General features: G+C 39.1%; 1 protein-coding gene across 4 annotated transcripts in view; it reads left to right on the forward strand.

Annotated features, from left to right (window-relative positions):
* The first annotated feature begins 299 nt into the window (after positions 1-299).
* Positions 300-20,204, forward strand: part of LOC120527965 (interferon-induced protein 44-like) — a 57,238-nt gene continuing 37,333 nt past the window's right edge. For 3 of the 4 annotated variants that reach the window (XM_039751962.1, XM_039751965.1, XM_039751964.1), the window contains exons 1-5: positions 2,309-2,394; positions 6,468-6,976; positions 9,407-9,458; positions 11,658-11,853; positions 14,937-15,089. In XM_039751962.1, coding sequence (XP_039607896.1) covers positions 6,484-6,976; positions 9,407-9,458; positions 11,658-11,853; positions 14,937-15,089 — 894 coding nt within the window. In that variant the 5' untranslated portion in view covers positions 2,309-2,394; positions 6,468-6,483. Of the gene's footprint in view, positions 454-2,308; positions 2,395-6,467; positions 6,977-9,406; positions 9,459-11,657; positions 11,854-14,936; positions 15,090-20,204 lie in introns of those variants that run through there. The other variant, XM_039751963.1, reaches the window with a different exon arrangement.

Here is a 20,204-nt window from a genome sequence, read left to right on the forward strand (position 1 = left end):
TCCTGTAAAGGCTGAAGCTCCCAGTTGAGGGACGTCCTGTCCGGACTGAAATGCCAGCCGTCCCTCACAGTAAAATAATAATAATAATAATAATCTCACTAAAGGGTGGTTAGTCCATCTTATCCATCTTATTATTGTAAAATGTGCAAAAAAGGAGGAAGACAGATTGGGGAATAAAGACTTACTTTAAATCCTATCTGACTATAAAAAAGAGAGTGAAATGAAAGTAAAAAAGTAAAAAGTCCCCATGTGGTTGGTAAATTGGAACACAGGAAGCACAGCAGACTGCTTACTTTATGTGTGAGGATGTGGGTAACTGATATAAAGTTATAAAATAACGTAATAAAATATCAGATATAGTAGATGCCACAGAATCAAGCAAGGAGCTAAAATCAAATTGAAGAGGCACGAGGGGCAAAACAATACTGCAGGACTCAATATACAAGACTGGAGGTGAGAGGCCTTAAATGTAGTTTTATTGACTGCCATGTGGTATCGTCATTTCTTGTATTCTTGAAGGAAAATGCTAGAAGCTTGCTATGGGGATTAAGTCAGAGTAGATGTAAAGTACTCTAGAAAGATTACAGTAACACACAGCCTAAAGTCCCGCAAAGGCTATTGTACTTAATTTCTGTTATTTTATTTCTTTCCTTATAATGTGAGGTTGCATCCAACATGGTACAGAGAAGGGAAGCCAATACATAAAGCCAGCTTTGTTCTTTCTAGTCACTGAATCTAACTGCTTGATGGTATATATGAGCAAGGCACGGAGTTAGGAACTAAGAAATAAAGGACTTTTACTGTAATACACACTATGTCATTTAAACAGTGTTTTGGACAAAAGTGCCTTTAAATAAATAATAAAACATACATTAAGCATATGAATAAAAGTCTTGTGGTCAGACAAGACAAATATGAACCTAATTAAGAGTGATGGCAAGAGAAAAGTGTGGAGATGAAAAGTAACTGCCCAACATCCAAAGCAGACCACCTCATCTGTTAAACATGGTTATGGGGGTGTTATGGCTTGGGCATGTATGGCTTCCACAGGCTCTGGCAAACTTAATTGATGATGGACCTGCTGATGGCAGTGGCACAAAAAATTCTGAGGTGTACAGAAACATCTGATCTGCTCAAGTTCAAGTAAATTCCTTCAAAGTCATTGAATGGCATCCTACAAAAAGATAAAGATTTAAACACAATACTAAGGCAACATATGAGTTTATCAAAGCTAAAAAATGATCAAGCCAGTTACCCGATATCCAATTGAGCAGACCTTCCATATGCTGAAGAGAAAACAGGACAAGCAGGAGCTGAAGAAGGCTGCATTATGCACTTGGGAGAGCATCATCAGAGAAGATACTCAGCACCTGATGATGTCTATGAATCGCAGACTCCAAACAGTCATTGCATTAAAGGGACATGCGACAAAGTACTAAATATGACTGCTTTAAAAGACCTGCCATACATTATGTAGCCCTGAAATGGTGGGGCCATTTAGAAACTTTGTTGTAATTTTAACATAGTGTGACCAAATGAATGCACACCCTTAAATGAAAGTCTAAAATGTGCACTTTAATCATGTCTGAATTGTTTGATTTGTTATATTTAAAAGTGGAGCACATGGGGAAATCAAGGAAAGATGTATATAGTGCTGCTGCCACACAGTCAGGGGACCAGGGTTTGTGTCTCAGATCCTTCCTGTGTGGAGTTTGCATGTTCATCTTATGTCTGTGTGGGCTTTTTCAGGGTATTCTGCCTTCCTCCCACAGTCTAAAGACATGCAGTTTAGGCAAATTGGCACTCCAAAATTGGCCCTAATGTGTGTGTGGGTGTGTGATGTGTTCACCCTGTGATGGACTGGTACCTTACCCAGGATTTGTTACTGCCTTGTGGCCTATGCCAACTGGGATTTAGCTCCAGCAGACCACCACAACCCTGTTCAGGACAATATGGGCTTGATAATGACTGACTGAGATATACGGTATATATGTGACAGAGTGAGATCATTTGCGTATATTTATAGCAAACGTATTTCAGGTTTCAGAATAATCTTAAGTATTATATCATGTTAAATTGATACAGTGCAGTGCAGTTTGAGTTCTTGTCCAAAGTTTTAATTTTCTTTTCAAAAAGAGAACAGGAGTATAAAGATAGGTATAAGTTCTGAATGTTGACAATCAAATACTTTTTGTGTGTGTGTGTGTGTGTGTGTGTGAGTAATTCAGAAGTCAACTTGGCAGTGCTAGGCTGATAGGTGATTAGGCAGTTGAGTGGGGCTGTCTGCCAGATGTATTATGGGGGAGCTCTTCCTGTTTTCTTCACTCATCTTACAGGCACTTCTGAGGAAAAGTGTGCTGAGTCTGATTTATTAATCATCCTCCATTTTGGCAGGTATGCAGCAAATAAAATACCATTTATATATGGCCAGTAGATAGCATAAATGTTTATCCTTAAACTTACTAAATGTTTAGCACAGCATTAAATGTTTTAATTTTGCTAACGTGAAAAAAAAGAAAGAAATAATGTCGAATGAACTTGTACATGGCTGCTTGTAAAGTTGCTAAAGTTTGCATGCGAGAGGAGTCTGTAAAGCCTGTTATTAAATTAGTGGATTTGTTTTAAAAACTTACTGCTGTAATATTGTGACATTTATAAGCAACACTGAGAATTTATTAAGTGAAAGAAAGGTGACTGTCTTTTGTTAAGGATACTAGAATGCCCTTAGTATTCCTTTATGCCTATGTTTAAACAGTATGTATATATTTATATGTCTTAATGGGAGTGTGTTTCTATATTTGATTTATACATACAGCATTTTTTACATGCTTATTTTGTCTTTGTTATGCAAATCAATACATAATAATGGTTATGAAAAATAGGTAAGAAACCTGGAAAATGTAGAATGATAAGAATATGACGTAAATAGCAGCAACAAATACAGTATATAGAAAAAAAATGAACGTTTAAGAGATTAAAAGATAAGCACTGATGTTTGTAAATTGGTGGAAGCTATATATACAAAGTGTGTAAAGTGCTACAGAGAGATTAAAGGGATAATACGGTACTGAAAGTGTTATTTTTTTGGGCTGTTGTAAATAAACTCATCATACAGACACTGCTGAAGAAACAGTGTGTTAATTTTTTTTGGCAGGGGTGTAACAGATCTCTGTATATATAAAATCCAACGTCTGTCTGTATGTCTGCCCGGCTTTTCACTAGAGAACTACTTAATGGATTTAGATTGAGTTTTTATTAATTTGCTTCAAAATTCTGGTTGATTTTTCATCTTCTAACATCGCACAGTATCATTGTTCACTTGCAGGAGTGATTTATTAGTTTTGATCCAAGACAGAGGCGGCGGGCCCAGGGGAGGAGGAAGTATGACGTCAGGAGTGGGGAAGTCAGGCAGGGCCCTCCTCACTGTCCTGTTTCACTGCAGAGCCGCAAGGGACAGCTAGTACATATATGTAAAAAGAAAAAAAATAATCTTGGATCTTAAAATAGTTTTTTATTCCTAAGGTTTCTACAACAGGGTGGCGCAGTGGCAGCGCCGCTGCCTCGCAGTTAAGAGACCTGGGTTTGTTTCCCGGGTCCTCCCTGCATGGAGTTTGCATGTTCTCCCCATGTCTGCATGGGTTTCCTCCGGGCACTCTGGTTTCCTCCCACAGGCCAAAGACATAAAGGTTAGGTGGATTGACGATTCTAAATTGGCCCTAGTGTGTGCTTGGTGTGTGGGTGTGTTTGTGTGTGTTCTGCGGTGGGTTGGCACCCTGCCCGGGATTAGTTTGTGCCCTGTGTTAGCTGGGATTGGCTCCAGCAGTCACCCGTGACCCTGTGATTGGATTCAGTGGGTTGGAAAATGGATGGATGGAGGTTTCTACAACCTGCCAGGTGTTAGCATCAGAGGAAAATGATCAGACATACTGGAATCAAATGTAATATATAACAAATAAGGGGGTGAGGTGGAAGGGGAGCACAGATCAATAAGGTGAGGTTTTAAATATGTTGGTCATAAAGTTTTTTTTATTATTTAGGTGTCCTTCGTTTTAAGTCTGCATATCAGTGGTTCTCAAACTGTGGGGCGGGCCCCCCTAGGGGGGCATGAAGTAACAAAAAGGGGGGTGCGAAGATGTGAAAAAAAGAAAACAAGAATCGAAAATATGAAAAATACATCTATTGAAACCAAAACAAATGAACTTAAACTGCATTCTGATACTAGAAAAATAAATATAGAGTTAGATAAATGTCAAAAAAAGTTAAGTAGGTATACTGTAATAAAATATGTATCTATGATATATCATTAATTAAAAAAGAACAAATTGGTATTAGTGGGCTCATTTCAAAAAAATGTTAGGGGGGCACAATTAAAACTGTTATGAAAACTCAGGTCACAAATACTTAAAGGTTGAGAAATGCTGCTGCATATGCTGGTTTCATGCCTGTTAATGGTATTTTGAATCATGGCTCTCAAATGACAATGCCCCCTGGTAGTTTGTCAAAAGCTTAGGAATAAAAAACTATTTTAAGAAGTGTGATTAATTTTCTCCCTTTTTGGATTACTATGTACAAATATATTCAAATATATACTCAGCAAAAAAAGAAACGTCCTCTGACTTTCAACTGTTTTTACTTTCAGTAAACTTAATGTGTAAATATTTGTATGAACACTAAAAGAGTCAACACCATAAGACATAAACTAAAAATGTTTCACAATGTGTCCCTGAATGAAGGGAGGCTCAAAATCAAAAGTACCAGTCAGTATCTGGTGTGGCCACCAGCAGCTTGAAGTACTGCAGTGCATCTCCTCCTCATGGACTGGACCAGATTTGTCAGTTCTTGCTGTGAGATGTTACCCCACTCTTCCACCAAGGCACCTGCAAGTTCCTGGACATTTCTGGGGGGAATGGCCCTAGCCCTCACCCTGCGATCCAACAGGTCCCAGACGTGCTCAATGGGATTGAGATCCGGGCTCTTCCACTGCGAGGATGATCAGCTGTCCTTCCTGTCTCCCTGTAGCGCTGTCTTAGGCGTCTCACAGTGTCACAGTATTTTCAAGCCAAAAAGGAAAGAAGATAAAAGACACAACATTGTGGCAGTAAATCCTTCACCTGATGAATCATTGTGTGTCATTTACCTTCTTTTCTTTTTAGTGTCGAAATAACGTTTCTTTTTTTTTTTCTTTGCATGCTGATGCAACCCTAAACTAGCTCCATGTTATATGTGAAATTTTCAATGAGAAGTTCATTTTGGATGGTTCTTTCACAATAGACCTTATGGTTAGGACCCTGGTACCCTTGACTGGAAACATGTTTTTGTTTGATTGATGTAAAAGTTGTTTACCATCCTCAGTTGTGGACCAGACAACCTTACTTGGATTTGAATTCAGTGGTGTGAAGTGTGTAAAGTCTTCTACAGTTTACCTGTGGTGTGAGCACAAATGTACATAAGTATACAAAAAACTACATATAATCACCATAAAACTTCAGACATTGAAAGTCTGATTAGTGTTTCTCTCCTCCAAAATGTTCTTGTGCAAGCGTTTGCCTCCTCTCCTTTTTCTGCATGCATGCAAGTGTAGAAAAAGGGACATGCGCTTTATGGTGCTCGACATGACAATAAAATCAGAATGAACAATGCTTTTCATATTTACCAGGTCTTTTCAGCTGTTAACTAGGTAGGTTAAACACATTTTAGTTAAAAGGGTGTGCTGCAGGCCTTCTTGCCTTGTGTTGGTCGTAAACAGCTGGCCAGCACTGCAAATTTAAAATAACAATATATAGTGTGAAAGGATAGGGATTGGAGTTTGGTGGAGGGTAGGGGGCTACAACTGGAATTTGACCCTTTGTATAAAATTGGGTTCATGAATAATGATATGGTAATCTAGACTTTTTAGTTCTAATTGATTGTCTATAGTCAGAGGTTTATTTAGCACAGAGCTGTATAAAATAAATAATAATTAAATAAAAGAAATACAATTCCTAGTGTGTGATGCTTACTTATAATGCTTGTGAAGAGGAGACAAAACAATGTCAAAGGTTTCGGGCACCACACTGGTGACACTGTATAATTGAAAGAAAATAACAGTGAAGAAAATAAGTTGAGCATACTATGGTTTCAGATGGGAGCCCAGAATTAAACTGCCACAAAATGCCTCAAAATTTTCCAGTCATACGGGTTCCAGGCAGGAAGGGGCGGGTCCACGAGGGCAGATAATGGAAGTGACTTCAGTTGTGGAACAGCTGTCAATCTTTTTCTGCAAAGGGAGGAAGAGAGAAGTCATTAGCACACAGCGCCAACACCTGGTTTGTACATATGAGGTATTACTGATTTAAAGGAAAATTAATTTGGTCACTAGGTGGGGTTCTTTTGTCTTTTTTTTTGTTTATTACAAGTTGAGCTACTTCTTTCCACCAATAGATTATGATAACAAGGCATGTCCTTTTTGTTTTTGTTTTTTTTCCCAGACCTATTAACTGAAGAATGGCACAAGTTAAATCCAGTCTCTCTAAAAATGAACACCAGCTGCTTCTTTCTCTCTTTGACTCAGTAAGTTTCACCCTTCTGTACAAAGCCAGCGTCCATGGATACAATGCTGCGAATTTCCATTACAAATGTGACAATCAAGGTCCCACCCTCACAGTAGGCTACAACAACTCTGGATACATATTTGGGGGCTACACCTGTATGAGCTACAGCCAGTCTGGTGGTTACAAAGCTGATAATTCAGCCTTCCTTTTCTACCTTAAAAACGAAGACAAAAAAAGTGAACCTGTGAGAATTCCTGTTACAAAAGCTGAAAATGCCATCTATGATGTTAATAACCGGGGTCCTGACTTTGGAACAGCTTTGCAGTTCCTATATAACAACAGCGCAGCAATCTACAGTAATCCAGGAAACACTTACACGTTTGAACCTTTGGAGTTTTGCGGAAATGATTTTAAACTCAGAGAATGCGAAGTGTATCGAGTGGAATGTAAGTATGAGCAGATTTTTCACACACAAAAACTGAAGGATAGTTAATTAATTAAACTGTGTTTTATATAATAGTTTTCTCATGGTAAACTCCCACAACACTTTATGAAGCATACTAGATAAAACAGAACAAGACAAAAGGTGTACAATATAAGATAATCTAATTAAAAGTCAAGTCACAGGGATGTATATTCTACTCTGAAGGTTGCAGCATCAATTCAAAATTAAATTGTGGCATGAAGGGGTAGTGTGTAAGGGAACCACACAATAATACAATGGAAGCCCAGTAAAAAAAAGGGTCATATTATTAAAATAAGCACACAAGGGTAAAAAACACTAAGATAGTAACACAACTGCATGTTCATAACAAAATAAAGCAAACCTAAGCATGTCTGAACTTACCAAATACAACAATGATGTGTCCCTGACTAACCTGTTGGGAGGCTGCTCCACTTTCCAAAGCTAAGAGCCAAATAAATACATCCTTCTTTCCTCCATTTTATTTCACTCAGGTTACACTGGCATTTTTTCCTGTCGCCAGTCAGCCCTTGCTGCTCACAGTTTTGTATTTTAAGCTTATTTTAGCAATTACCTTCAGGTCATCACACTAAACCATATTCATAGTCACGAATACTCTGTAGGACCCTTGGGGTCTTTCCCTTTTCTTCCTCTTTGACATTGGCCTGTTAGCCCCATGTGTGCCTTCAGTCCTGAACCCCACTCTGCCACAAAAGGTCCAGCCAACCCTTCAGAGGTATAACAAATGACAATCCAAGCAAATGTTAGGATTCCTTACTACCCACTTCTGCCCTGGAGGACTAACTTTCTTTTATCTGTAGTCTCTTTATTTCTTTCCATTATGAAATTGTGTACAGAATAATCTTATTATTTTTGTACAAGTTTGGCTTCCCTTCCAGGACATGTTAGAGGTAACAGCTCATGCAGAACAGTGAATAGCAAGCCAAAAGTATAGTAATAATTATAAGTAATTATTGATTAGCAGCACAATGCAGTCAATTCTTCTTCTTCTTCTTTCGGGTTTGCCACAGCAGATCATCTAAAAATTGTTGTCTGCCAAAATTTTACACTGGATGCCCTTCCTAAAGTAACCCTCCCCATATATCCGGGCTTGGCACCGGCATGAAGAAACACACTGGTTTGTGCATCTCCTGTGGCTGGGTTAGCACAATGCAGTCAATAATTGAACTTAAAAAATATTATTAAAACCCTAAATTAGCAATCAGGTAGAGGTGATTTCATTTAAAAGCTTTTCTTTAAAAAAATAATAATCTAGGTAGTGTGGCCTAGTGACTTAGCCATTGGAATATGAAGCACAAGCTTGCCAGCTCAGTGCCCACTTCTATTCAACTGTGTGACTGCAAAGACATTTAATCTCATTGTGCTCCTGTTCCTGTATATTGTAAAGGATGAAATTGGTGAGCAACCTAGCTGGGATGGATAGCGGTCTCTTACCAGGCCAGAAGGCCCCAGTAATGGATAGACAATGTGAATGGATGGGTATTCCAACTGGGTTAGTTACTTTATCCTTTCCTATGGACTGCCTCCCAGGTCTATGTGTTCCCCAGTACGCTAGGTGGCAGCATTCTCGTTTGATAGATCTTGTTTGGACATATGCAGGGTGGTACGGGAGTTGACGTTCTTGAGGGCAGCCCTGTTGTGGTCCACAGGTGCCACCAAGAGTTCTGCCTGACCTGGATGTGTTTCTTGGGTACAACGATGACATGCTGGAAGTACTCCCGAGTCTGCTGAAAAGAGAGTGTTAAAGGATGAAGCTCACATGGGGTCTCACTTATAAAACTTTGTGTTATTTTGGGCATGAAAATGCACATACAGCAACAAACAGGAAAATGTGTATGGCAAACAAAAAAAATCAGGTTTATAAAACCTGGTATACGCACACTTCCACATTTCCATTCCCTTTACAAATGAGAGTCATCTGGCAAATGTGCACTAATGAATGTGCCTCAAATCCTGCCCGGTTGTCAACTTGAAAAAAACATATATGGGCCATGCTAATCATCCTCATACATATTCAATCACAATGCCACAGACCTTCATTGGCTGGTAGAGCATCTTCCCACATCCTCCAGGACTAATAACTATTTGATATGGTCATTTTATTCAGAACTTAAATGGGCATAGCAATCAGTTTACACCTCAACTCATATAATAAAACAGATAATAAGGAACAAAGAGGTGCATTAAACTAAAGAAGCAGAAATCAAGCAATTAAATAAAGACGGAGAAAATATTATTTGGGTCACAGACTGCAGGCAGACATCGTGTCTAAATTCATCCCAATGTGATTAAACCACATTTGTGGGATATTGTCTGACTCAAACTGACATACATAAATTGTTTATTTATTGTATAAAACTTTATTTGAACTACTTTTTCTTTGCCTATCCAGTAATTGAAGATTTATTGGAGAAGCCATGGAGGAGCATTCAGTGGAAGGCTGAGTAAGTGCTATTCTTGATGTACATATTTGAGTGCTCAAGTCATTACATAGATTAAAATTATAAATTTGCTGCACATATTAACTAATGAAATGTTTAGTTAAACAAGTAAGTGCAAAGTTCACATTTATTTAATAATAATAATGTTGAAGAAAGTACAATAACATTAGTCCTACATTAACTTATGACACATCAACAAATGCAGAGTAAATCATGGAGCTGGAAAGAGCCAGTATTTATTTGTAATAAAGCTAAATGACTACAAATTTTAGCATTCAAGAGATGTGGTGTGAAGTCATTGTCCTTAATTGGTGTGTTAATAGCTTAAGTCTATTCTCTCTTGAATTGTACTCCACACATCATGATATACTGTACACATTTTGATTGCTTGAGTATGCTGCTTTGATGTTGACAGTGATAAGTCCACTATGACTTATACCTGTAGGTTCTTCTCATAAGGAGTCCTTTCAAGCTTCACACCTTCCATTGTATGTTTAAATTTAAGATTTTTACTTCCTAAATGTAATACTTTATAATCACATATGTTAAATTTCATCTGCCCAAGCCTGTATTTTTTCCAGGTTCCATTGTAAAGATTTGGCTGATTTCACATATGACTAGATGAAAAACAGTTGGATTCCTCATACTGTATGGTTGATACTGCAGGACAGTGTGCACTTTGTGCTAGTGTCTGATGATGATCCACCTATGTATACCACCCCATTCTAAAACCTCATCCAGTGGCACTTTGGAGGTGCATAGTATCTCCTTAAAAGACACTTGGGCAAGATCTGCTAATGTTCTACTACATCCTCTTTATGTTAAAGGACTCAGAATCTGAGGGGCTGGATTAGCTGGAACGTCCTCATATGTAGGCCTTCTGGAGGCCAGCCTTGTCAAACCAAGCTTGCAAAAGTGAAAAAAGTACTGAATTGTATTGCTTTGAACAATTTAGACTTTGACCTGCTTAACCTATTTTTTTTTGTTAAACATAAGTTAAAAGTGACTACGGTAATACCTAGTTTCAGCTAATCTAGGCTTTCACCTATCTTTCTTGTTGAAGTAGTAGCTATGCAACAGCAACTTGGCGCAGTGTGTGATTTTCACTTTACATCACCATCATTAATAAGGAAAGTGAGCAAGCAGAGAACAACAGTTTGCATTGAGCTTTGTACTTACAGACTAACTTTGTGCCTTTATATCCCTGATTAATTAACACAATTGGATTAATACTAGAACATCAGAATTACCAGATGGTCAACAAACCTAATTTCTCCCATTTGTCATTTGGCCCTTGCATTTAGAAAGTCTGTGAATTAAATCTTAGTAATATCATTCAGAGCTATTGAAGCTATTAATGGAAATGTTCTGGTTACAGTCTTGTACTGATGAAGAACATGCACCAGGAAAGAACTGCCAATGTAGCACAATAGTCCCCAAAAACATCAGTAAATACTAATTCTTGTTAGATAACATCACCTTGGTAGTAAATCATTTACAAAAGGACAGATTAAAGGAAGCTGCTTATAAGACTGAAGTTGGGAAGAGTTGTGAAAATCTGGAACATATACAGAGTTGTGTAGCCAAAAGCAAACCTTAACGACAAAAAGATCTGGACCAGATATTAAAAGAATGTAGCTATTATTTAACCAAATAAGTATAGTGGATAGAATGTTCTCTGATTGTTAATGTTCTTGTCTTCTTATAAATCTGTAGTATTAATCAAAATATGCTGTCAATTTGATATAAATTAAATGTATTTATAAGGTATGTTTAGAACTAAGTGATATAGAAAAGTACTTACTTTATCCTTAAAGGAGCATGTTTACATGTTTCCTGGATAGAAATGTTCATCCATCTAATAGATCATCTAGCCTATTGAAAATGCTGTGTTTCTAATCTGAGGGAAAAGCACCTTTGGCAAAAGTGATAACCACCTTTTCTAACTTCCGCTGAAGGCACCACAACCTTTCACTCGTGAAAATATTGTTCATGAATTCTCTTCTCAGGTGCATTCTACAATGGCTGCCATCTTCTTCTGTTTCACCACACAAACATACAGAGGTGCTCGACCATTTCAAGTGCAGTTTTTCCTTCCTCATTAGGAAGCTTTGACTACAACTGATAGTGAACACTCTGTATGATGTTAACTGAGAATGTATAAAATTCACTTTGTCAAATTGTTAATCTGTTCCTAAACAGGAGGAAAAAAGAGTTGATGAACCTCATCATGACATACAAGCCGACTGTAACCTCAGTTTCCCAAGTCAGAGTTCTTCTTGTTGGTCCCATTGGAGCTGGGAAGTCCAGTTTTTTCAATTCAATAAACTCTGTTTTTCGTGGCCATGTAACTAGCCAAGCCATTGCTGGCTGTGCAGTGACCAGTGTGACCAAACAGGTAAGAGTGGCATTTTAGTTTTTTAACTTGAAAAATTAATGATTCTTGTGGAGGGTACCTGTTTTGTCACATAGAGTCGTAGGTGACCCTATTTTCCCTTTAAATACTCTTTATTGTGTAGACTTTAACAAAAAATGGCTCAAATCCCAGCCTTTAGACTTCATATGTTATGCTACCTTTTATACTGATACCCTCCGGCAACAGAACAAACAAGTGAGAAAGCTATATTTTTAATTAATAGAAAAATTATAAAGAAACGGAACGCCATGAGTGTTAGTTAAAAACCAAAACAACCTTGACAATGCTAGACGTGTAGTTTCAGATGGCACAATAACTTTTTGTTACAGTTACTGATCAGCTCATCATCTGCACAGGCCCAGATAACCTGTCTGTCTCAATATGGTGGCTGGGAAAGAGTTGTCTTCATCTCATGGAAAAATGGCCAAGAGAGAGATGGTCTTCACTTTATGGAGGAATGACAAGAGAGAGAGAGAGAAAGCCTGAGGGGTTGAGTAACCCAGTGAATCAATGGGTTTAGGTAACTTCCTTGGTTCATCCAATCCTATTTCAGCCACAGTCCAATGTCCAATAGAGTAAATCTATTTTTCCCTTCCTAGCTCATTCACCACTGAAAGCACTCAGGTACAAAACACTCCCTAGTTCTTTGTTGAGTTATAGCCTTTCCAGCCAGCATTTTCTCGAATTGAAAAAGAACGGGCAAATACAACTTCAAACAAACTTTTGGGTCATTAACAACTAGACATTTCTGTCACACGTGGCCAGAAATAAATTAATAAAACTGGCATTCCTTACACATTGGGGGAGAGAAATTAAAATGGTATATATTCAGGAGTTTACAAACAATTGATCAATATTAAATATCAATCTACATAAAAGTACCAAAGTATGCCGTCATGTACGTCATACCAAATTAATGAAAGAGCATTTGAAGGCTCATTAGAAGTACTCTTGTGCCATGCCTTAGAACAGCCTCTGAATCTCAGTTATAGAGGGGAAGACAGTTGGAGGTAGAAGGAAAGGGGTAAAAGAATGTCATTTGTGACAGGACAAGTCTAGCATTTGTGGGATCTGCTTCTGAATAAGCAGGATTACAAGCACCTTAGCTGTTTGTCATGTACAGACCAGGGTTGCTTGCTTGGGGGTGTGTTTGGGGTTATGCTGGAGCCTGTTCCCGTTATCATAAGGTATAAGACAGGGACAAAGCCTGGCAGGGTGCCAATACAATGTGCAGGACATACACACCCATACATCTACATATGCCTTTAGACAGTGGGAGGACTCAGAGGAAACCCACACAAAAATGGGGACAACATGCAGACTGAACACAGGGAGGACATAGGATGTGAACCCTGGTCTACCACTGGTCTGACCACCTGACCATAGTAAATCACGTCAGATCAGATATTGGCTTTCAACATTTTAACCAAGAAAGACATACAAATTAAGGGTTCTTCCGTTTTATCTTTTTAAAAGCTTTAGTTATTTTTAACTGCTTTAAAAGTGGGTTTGAATTACACTTATATATGAATATGTGCTATATACACTATATGGCCAAAAGTATGTTTATAACCCCCCCAAATGATTGAGTTCAGGTGTTCAGGCCATACCCAGCTGTTAACAGATGTATAAAGTCACACATAACCTTACAATCTCCATTAACAAACACTTACAGTAGAATGGATCGTACTGAAGAGCTCAGTGACTTTAAATGTGATACTGTCATAGGATGTCACCTGTGCCACCTCAAGTCAGCATGTGGAATTTCTGCTCTGCCAGAACTGCCTTGATCAATTGTAAGTGCTGCTGTCAAGGAGCTGCAACAGCTCAGCTATGAATTGGTAAACCACACAATCTCACAGACTAGGGCCATTGAGCGCAGATGTACATTGTAGTTGCCTTGTCTTCTATTGGCATCACTCACAACAGAGCTCTGAACTGCTTCTGGAAACAACATCAGCACAAGAACAGTTTGGAGCTTCATGAAATGGGTTTCCATGGCTGGTGCATACAAGCCTACGATCACTATGTACGCATCATTTAAAGTTGAGCAAATCATATCGCCATTGGAGACATGTTCTCTGGAGTGATGAATCACACTATCACACTATCTAGCCGCCTGATGGAGTCATGTGGGTTTGGTGGAATGCTACCTTCTGGATTGTGTAGTTCTTACTGTAAAGTTTGCTAGAGTTGGGAATGTGGTCTGGGGCTGTTTATCAGGATTTGGGCATGGCCTGTTGGATCCAGTTAAGGTTACTGTTAATGCCACAGCATGCAAAGACATTTTAAACAATTGTGTGCTTCCAACTTTGTGGCAGCAGTTTGATGAAGGCCCTTTCCTGTTCCAGTATGACTGTGGCCTGGGCACAAAGCAAGGTCCATAAAAACAAGTTTTGCCAATTTTAGAGTGGAGGAACTTGAGAATCCTGTTCTAAACCCTATTGATCATCTTTGCAATGAATTAGAATACCAAATATGAGTCAGGTCTTCTCGACCAACATCAAGACCTGACCTCAAAAGTGTTATTTTGGCTTAAAGGACGAAAATACCTACAGACCTGCTCCAACATCTCATAGAAACCCTTCCCAGAAGAGTGCAGGCATTTATAGCCACAAAGAGAAGTCCAACTCTTGATTAATTCCAGTGGTTTTGGAATGGGATGACTAACATGGTCATATAGGTGTGATGGGCAGGTGTCCTCAACCTTTTGGACATACAGTGTAAACATTTGGTGTTTTCCCTAATCTGTCTGTTCAACTATTAAAAACAATTAAATAAAAATTATAATGCATTCTTCTGTTGTAAATTAATTTAGATAAGAGTGTCCACCAAATTCAGTAATCAGTAATGAAGATTATTTGCCAAAATATGAAAGCCACACAGATAAAGAGATGAGGGAATGAGGTAATTTGTGGTATGATGCATCTTTTGTCAAAAATGTACACAGTCCATTTTCTTTAGAAAAAGAAAAGCATTGACAGGACAAAGCCAAAAAAAAACCAATATTATTCCATTAAACAAACAAACTCCATAACATCTCCAAAACTTAAATATCTTCACAGTTTCGGACTTATTCAATCAAGGCCGGCCGAGAAGGCAAGCAGTTGCCTATTGTTTTGTGTGACACAATGGGCTTGGAGGAAGTCAGTGGTGCTGGTGTATGTGTGGAGGACATCGCCAACATCGCTATGGGGAATATTCCTGACAGATATCAGGTAAAGTCCAATACTTTCTAATATGACAATTCACCTGTACATTCAAGGAAACATTGTCTGTCTTCTTCCTGCTGCCTGCTAAACCCTTTTCCTAATTGGTATTGTTTTATTTATTAGTACACTGTATATAAGTTAAACTATATGTAATAATGTTTTGAATCTAATAAACAGCAATTGTTGCCACTTTGAACTCAAACCCTTTCATGGTAGCAAAAGGCCCAAGACATGAGCACAACACCTTTGACCTGAAATCTAACAGGGTTTTGAGGCATATACAAGAATTTTCAGTAATGAAACTGAGAATATTAGAATGAGTGTTTAGTTGTGCAGATAAGAAGTTAATGATAGCATGTAAAGAATACAGTTTGTAACAACAGTGAATGAAAGTTTAATACAAAAATCCAAGGCTGTAGTTAAAAGAGTACTTTTAATGGTTTAGCAGACTGTGGCTTTGTATTATGAGAAATGACAACAAATAGAACATGTACCTCAGTGTCCCCTCTGATATGCATGCATGTGTGGATGAGTAGCAGTAATTTAAGTCTGAGCACATACCATTTTCCAGCAGCTTCTGAAAAAATCCACTCCTCCCTCCCCATTTAAATTTTATTTACAAACATATATGGCCATCCTTAAGGTCTGGAAAGTCCATAGGTGAATCCTATGACTATTGACATTAAAGTGACCCAATTAGTTTGTCTTTTTTCTACCTCTCACAAATTTTCTCAAAAATTAATGCACTGCTTGGCAGCTTTTCACTTTGAAGTAACTTTGGTTTGTGAACCATGGCGAACATTTAGACATTTAAATATATAAACCTGACTTAAAGAAGAAAGCTCTAATATCTGACCTGAGCACTAGCCATAGATATAAAAGTGTTGATGAACAAGGTCCACCATCAAGTTGACAAAATTTGTAATAACTAAAATATTTCAAAAAACAATGTTCTTTTAATTTACAATGATATACGAGTTATGAGTGAATTTAAAAACAGAATAGAAGGAGGGCTGTTATCAGTTGCACACAAACGTAGGCAGGCATACTGAGGGATTTGCTGGATTATTATATGGAGGCCAGTATAGACTTTAACACTGATCTCTCCCTCATCGGATCCCGGTAGCTAGCTGTTTTGAAGGAGGCTTAATTTGTACTGTAGTGTTTTCTTTTCTTTTTTGGCCCCATTTTCTTGAATTATTTTTGTCATAAAAAAAACAACAACCTTTTGTGTCTGTTTAATTTTTGTATTGTGCCTTTTGCTTTGTTTTAGGTGCTTATTGGTTAGTTGGTGTCATGATCAGTTTACAGTTTGCTGAAAAGCCTTCCCAGGGATTACCTCTCAGGCATTTGCAGCTAATTGCTTATCCAAGTCATTCCTGGGAGGCCTTTTCAATGAATTCTGTAACAGATCTAGTCAATTCTCAGGGTAATACTGCCATTTTGGTCTTAGTGGATCATTTCCATGAGTGTGCACATTTCTTTTCATTGAGGAAGGGTCATTAAGATTAAGATCTTACAGATATATACAGTATTTAAGTAGAGAGGTTGTACACTTACATGGGTTGCCATCCTCAATGATATTAGGTCGCTTTCCCCCATTTTGTTCCCAATTTTGTTTCGCAAGCAGATGTGTTGTGAGCTAAATCTGACATCACAATAAAGGCCAAAGACCAAATTGAGTAAGTCAATGAAGACCTTCAGAAGTTCCATAGTGTACTATAGATTTATACCATTTTAACTGGATAGACATTCTGCCTATCAATGAATTTGCCCGCAATGTGCTTTATGACTCTGCTATCAAAATGTCTCAATTTGAGTTTTCTTCCCTTGCGTTAACAGTTCTGGTTGTAGCTGAACATTTTCAGAAACTTAAGTCTTTATGGGAGGTAGCTCTGTTGAATATGAAGATGAGAGATGCCACTGCTAAATGTTATGTGCAGCGAAAATGTAATGTGGTTACATAATTTAATGTTGGACAGATATGTGGCTTTCAATGAGAGACTTCCGCCAGAGAGTTCCATTCAGTAAACTAGCACCCAGACATATAGGTCATTATGTAATCAGGAAAAGAGAGGGTCCAATGTTGTATCGGTTGGCTCTTCCCGCCCATTATTAAATTCACAAATCATTTTATGTATCACAGACAAATCCACTTAATAAAAGTCCTTATTACAGATGTGAACCTGGTCATCTTCAAATTCAAGTGGAATTTGACGAGCACTACGAAGTACAAAGAATTCTGGATTCTTGACACCTTAGAACTCATACAATATCTCACCCATTGGCAAGATTCTGGTACAATGGATCAGTCTGGCGTAAAAACTGAAAATGTGCAAGCCCCAATGTTACTGCAGAAATTCCATCACACAAATCCTGGCACGATCATGCTCTAACACTCCCGCTGCCTCTCCTGATCTGACTCTAAGTAACAGTGCCAACGTAAATTTACACCCGATCTGACTGTGTTCATTTTCAAATAATATTGCATTAGTGCAATGATGTTTTCTGATTGGTGCTATTCAGGTCATAAAATGATTTCTTATAAATATCATATGTACCTACATCTGTGGTTTTTTTTTTTGTTTTTGACATCATACACCATAAGGTGCATACTAATTCTGTGTGAGCAGGAGCACGCAATAAAACTGAATAAAAAAAAATAAAGTGATGGTGGGATACGAAGAAGGCAGATTCACCAGCGTTTGTGTGTCAGCTTTTATCCCTCCATATCAGAGAAGGTCTAGTTCCATTGCCTCGAAACACTACTCACATCTACAGTTATTCCCAGTTTCAAATAAAAACTAACAGCGTCAGATCCCTAGGGCGGTAGTATGTATCGTGATTGTGAGTGAGAGAATAAAAGTGAAAACAGGTAACTTTTACAAGTACAGTACTGTAAATGTACATAGTCTGTTACAGACACAAACCAAATGTATGTGTGTACTGTATAATATTAACAATAAGAGCTCCTCCCGGATGACTGAGCTTCTCAACCTATGTTTAAGGGAAAGCCCAGACACCCTGCAGAGGAAACTCATTTCAGCAGCTTGTATTCGCGATCTCGTTCTTTCGGTCACTACCCATAGCTCATGACCATAGGTGAGGGTAGGAGCGTAGATCGACTGATAAATTGAGAGCTTTGCCTTACGGCTCAGCTCTTTTTTCACCACGACAGACCGATGTAGAGCCCGCATCACTGCGGATGCCGCAGCGATCCGCCTGTCGATCTCACGGTCCATTCTTCCCTCACTCGTGAACAAGACCACGAGATACTTGAACTCCTCCACTTGGGGCAGGATGTCTTCCCCAACCCTGAGTGGGCACTCCACCCTTTTCCGGCTAAGGACCATGGTCTCAGATTCTCATCCCAGCCGCTTCACACTCAGCTGCGAACCGATCCAGAGAGAGCTGAAGATCACGGCCTGATGAAGCAAACAGGACAACATCATCTGCAAAAAGCAGTGACCCAATCCTGAGTCCACCAAACCGGACCCCTTCAACACCCTGGCTGCGCCTAGAAATTCTGTCCATAAAAGTTCTGAACAGAATCGGTGACAAAGGGCAGCCCTGGCGGAGTCCAACTCTCACTGGAAATGGGCTCGACTTACTGCCGGCAATGCCGACCAAGCTCTGACACCGGTTGAACAGGAACCAAACAGCTCTTATCAAGGGGTCCGGTATCCCATACTCCCAGAACACCCGCCACAGGATTCCCCGAGGGACACGGTCAAACGCCTTTTCCAAGTCCACAAAACACATGTGGACTGGTTGGGCAAACTCCCATGCACCCTCCAGGACTCTGCTAAGGTTGTAGAGCTAGTCCACTGTTCCGCGACCAGGACGAAAACCACACTGTTCCTCCTGGATCGACTATCCAACGGACCTTCCTCTCCAGAACCCCCGAATAGACTTTTCCAGGGAGGCTGAGGAGTGTGATCCCTCTGTAGTTGTAACACACTCTCCGGTCCCCCTTTGGGAGGAACCAAGGAGGTTGGGTGCAGTGTGAGTTGGGTGGTGGCCGAAGGTGGGGACCTTGGCGGTCTGATCCTCGGCTACAGAAACTGGCTCTTGGGACGTGGAATGTCACCTCTCTGAAAGGGAAGGGGCCTGAGCTAGTGCGCGGAGTCAAGAGGTTCCGGCTAGATATAGTTGGACTCACCTCGATGCACAGCTTGGACTCTGGAACCAATCTCCTTGAGAGGGGCTGGACTCTCTACCACTCTGGAGTTTCCCCTGGTGAGAGGCGCCGATTAGGTGTGGGCATACTTATTGCCCCCCAACTTGGAGCCTGTGCATTAGGGTTTACCCCGGTGGACGAGAGGGTAGCATCCCTCTGCCTTCGGGTGGGGGGAAGGGTCCTGACTGTTGTTTGTGCATATGCGCCGAACAGCAGTTTGGAGTATCCACCCTTTTTGGAGTCTCTGGAGGGGATGCTAGAGGGCATACCTTCTGGGGACTCCCTCATTCTGCTGGGAGACTTCAATGCTCACGTGGGCAATGACAGTGAGACCTGGAAGGGGGTGATTGCGAGGAATGGCCCCCCCGATCTGAACATAATGTATTTATTAGACTTTACTCTGTTGTGTATCTTAATGTGTCTATGTCTTGCCTAGCTTCATCTTTTTTTATTTTTCTTTTATTGTACAATGCTTTGTGACTTCTTGTCTGTGAAGTGCTCTTTATAAATGAACTTTACTTACTTTTTTACTTACTTACAAAGTTGATTTTTAAATGAATCATAAATGAAAATCTCTGTGAAGTCACATAAGCCATCATAGATCAACCTTTGAGCAGCTAAAATTTTCCTATGCGGAGGCAGGAAACTTTGCTTTTAGACACTGATGCCAATACAGAATTGTGATTTGAAGTAATTTTTAATAATCCAATTATATAGTACATAATTTGCTATTTTAAAAGTACATGGTGAAGTTTTTTTTTTTAACTTCTGGTCATGAGCAATTCACAATATATCTGTTTACTTTCAAGACTAAAATAATACATAAAAAGTTTGTGCCTGTATAGTTTTAATAATCATGTCCTTTTAATGAATTAATTTTCAGTTGCATTCTGTAATGCATGCAAATTTCAGATATGAATAAATAAATATATTGCACAATA

Source organism: Polypterus senegalus, chromosome 4 (assembly GCF_016835505.1).
Source record: "Polypterus senegalus isolate Bchr_013 chromosome 4, ASM1683550v1, whole genome shotgun sequence".
In the NCBI taxonomy this organism is placed as follows: domain Eukaryota; kingdom Metazoa; phylum Chordata; class Cladistia; order Polypteriformes; family Polypteridae; genus Polypterus; species Polypterus senegalus.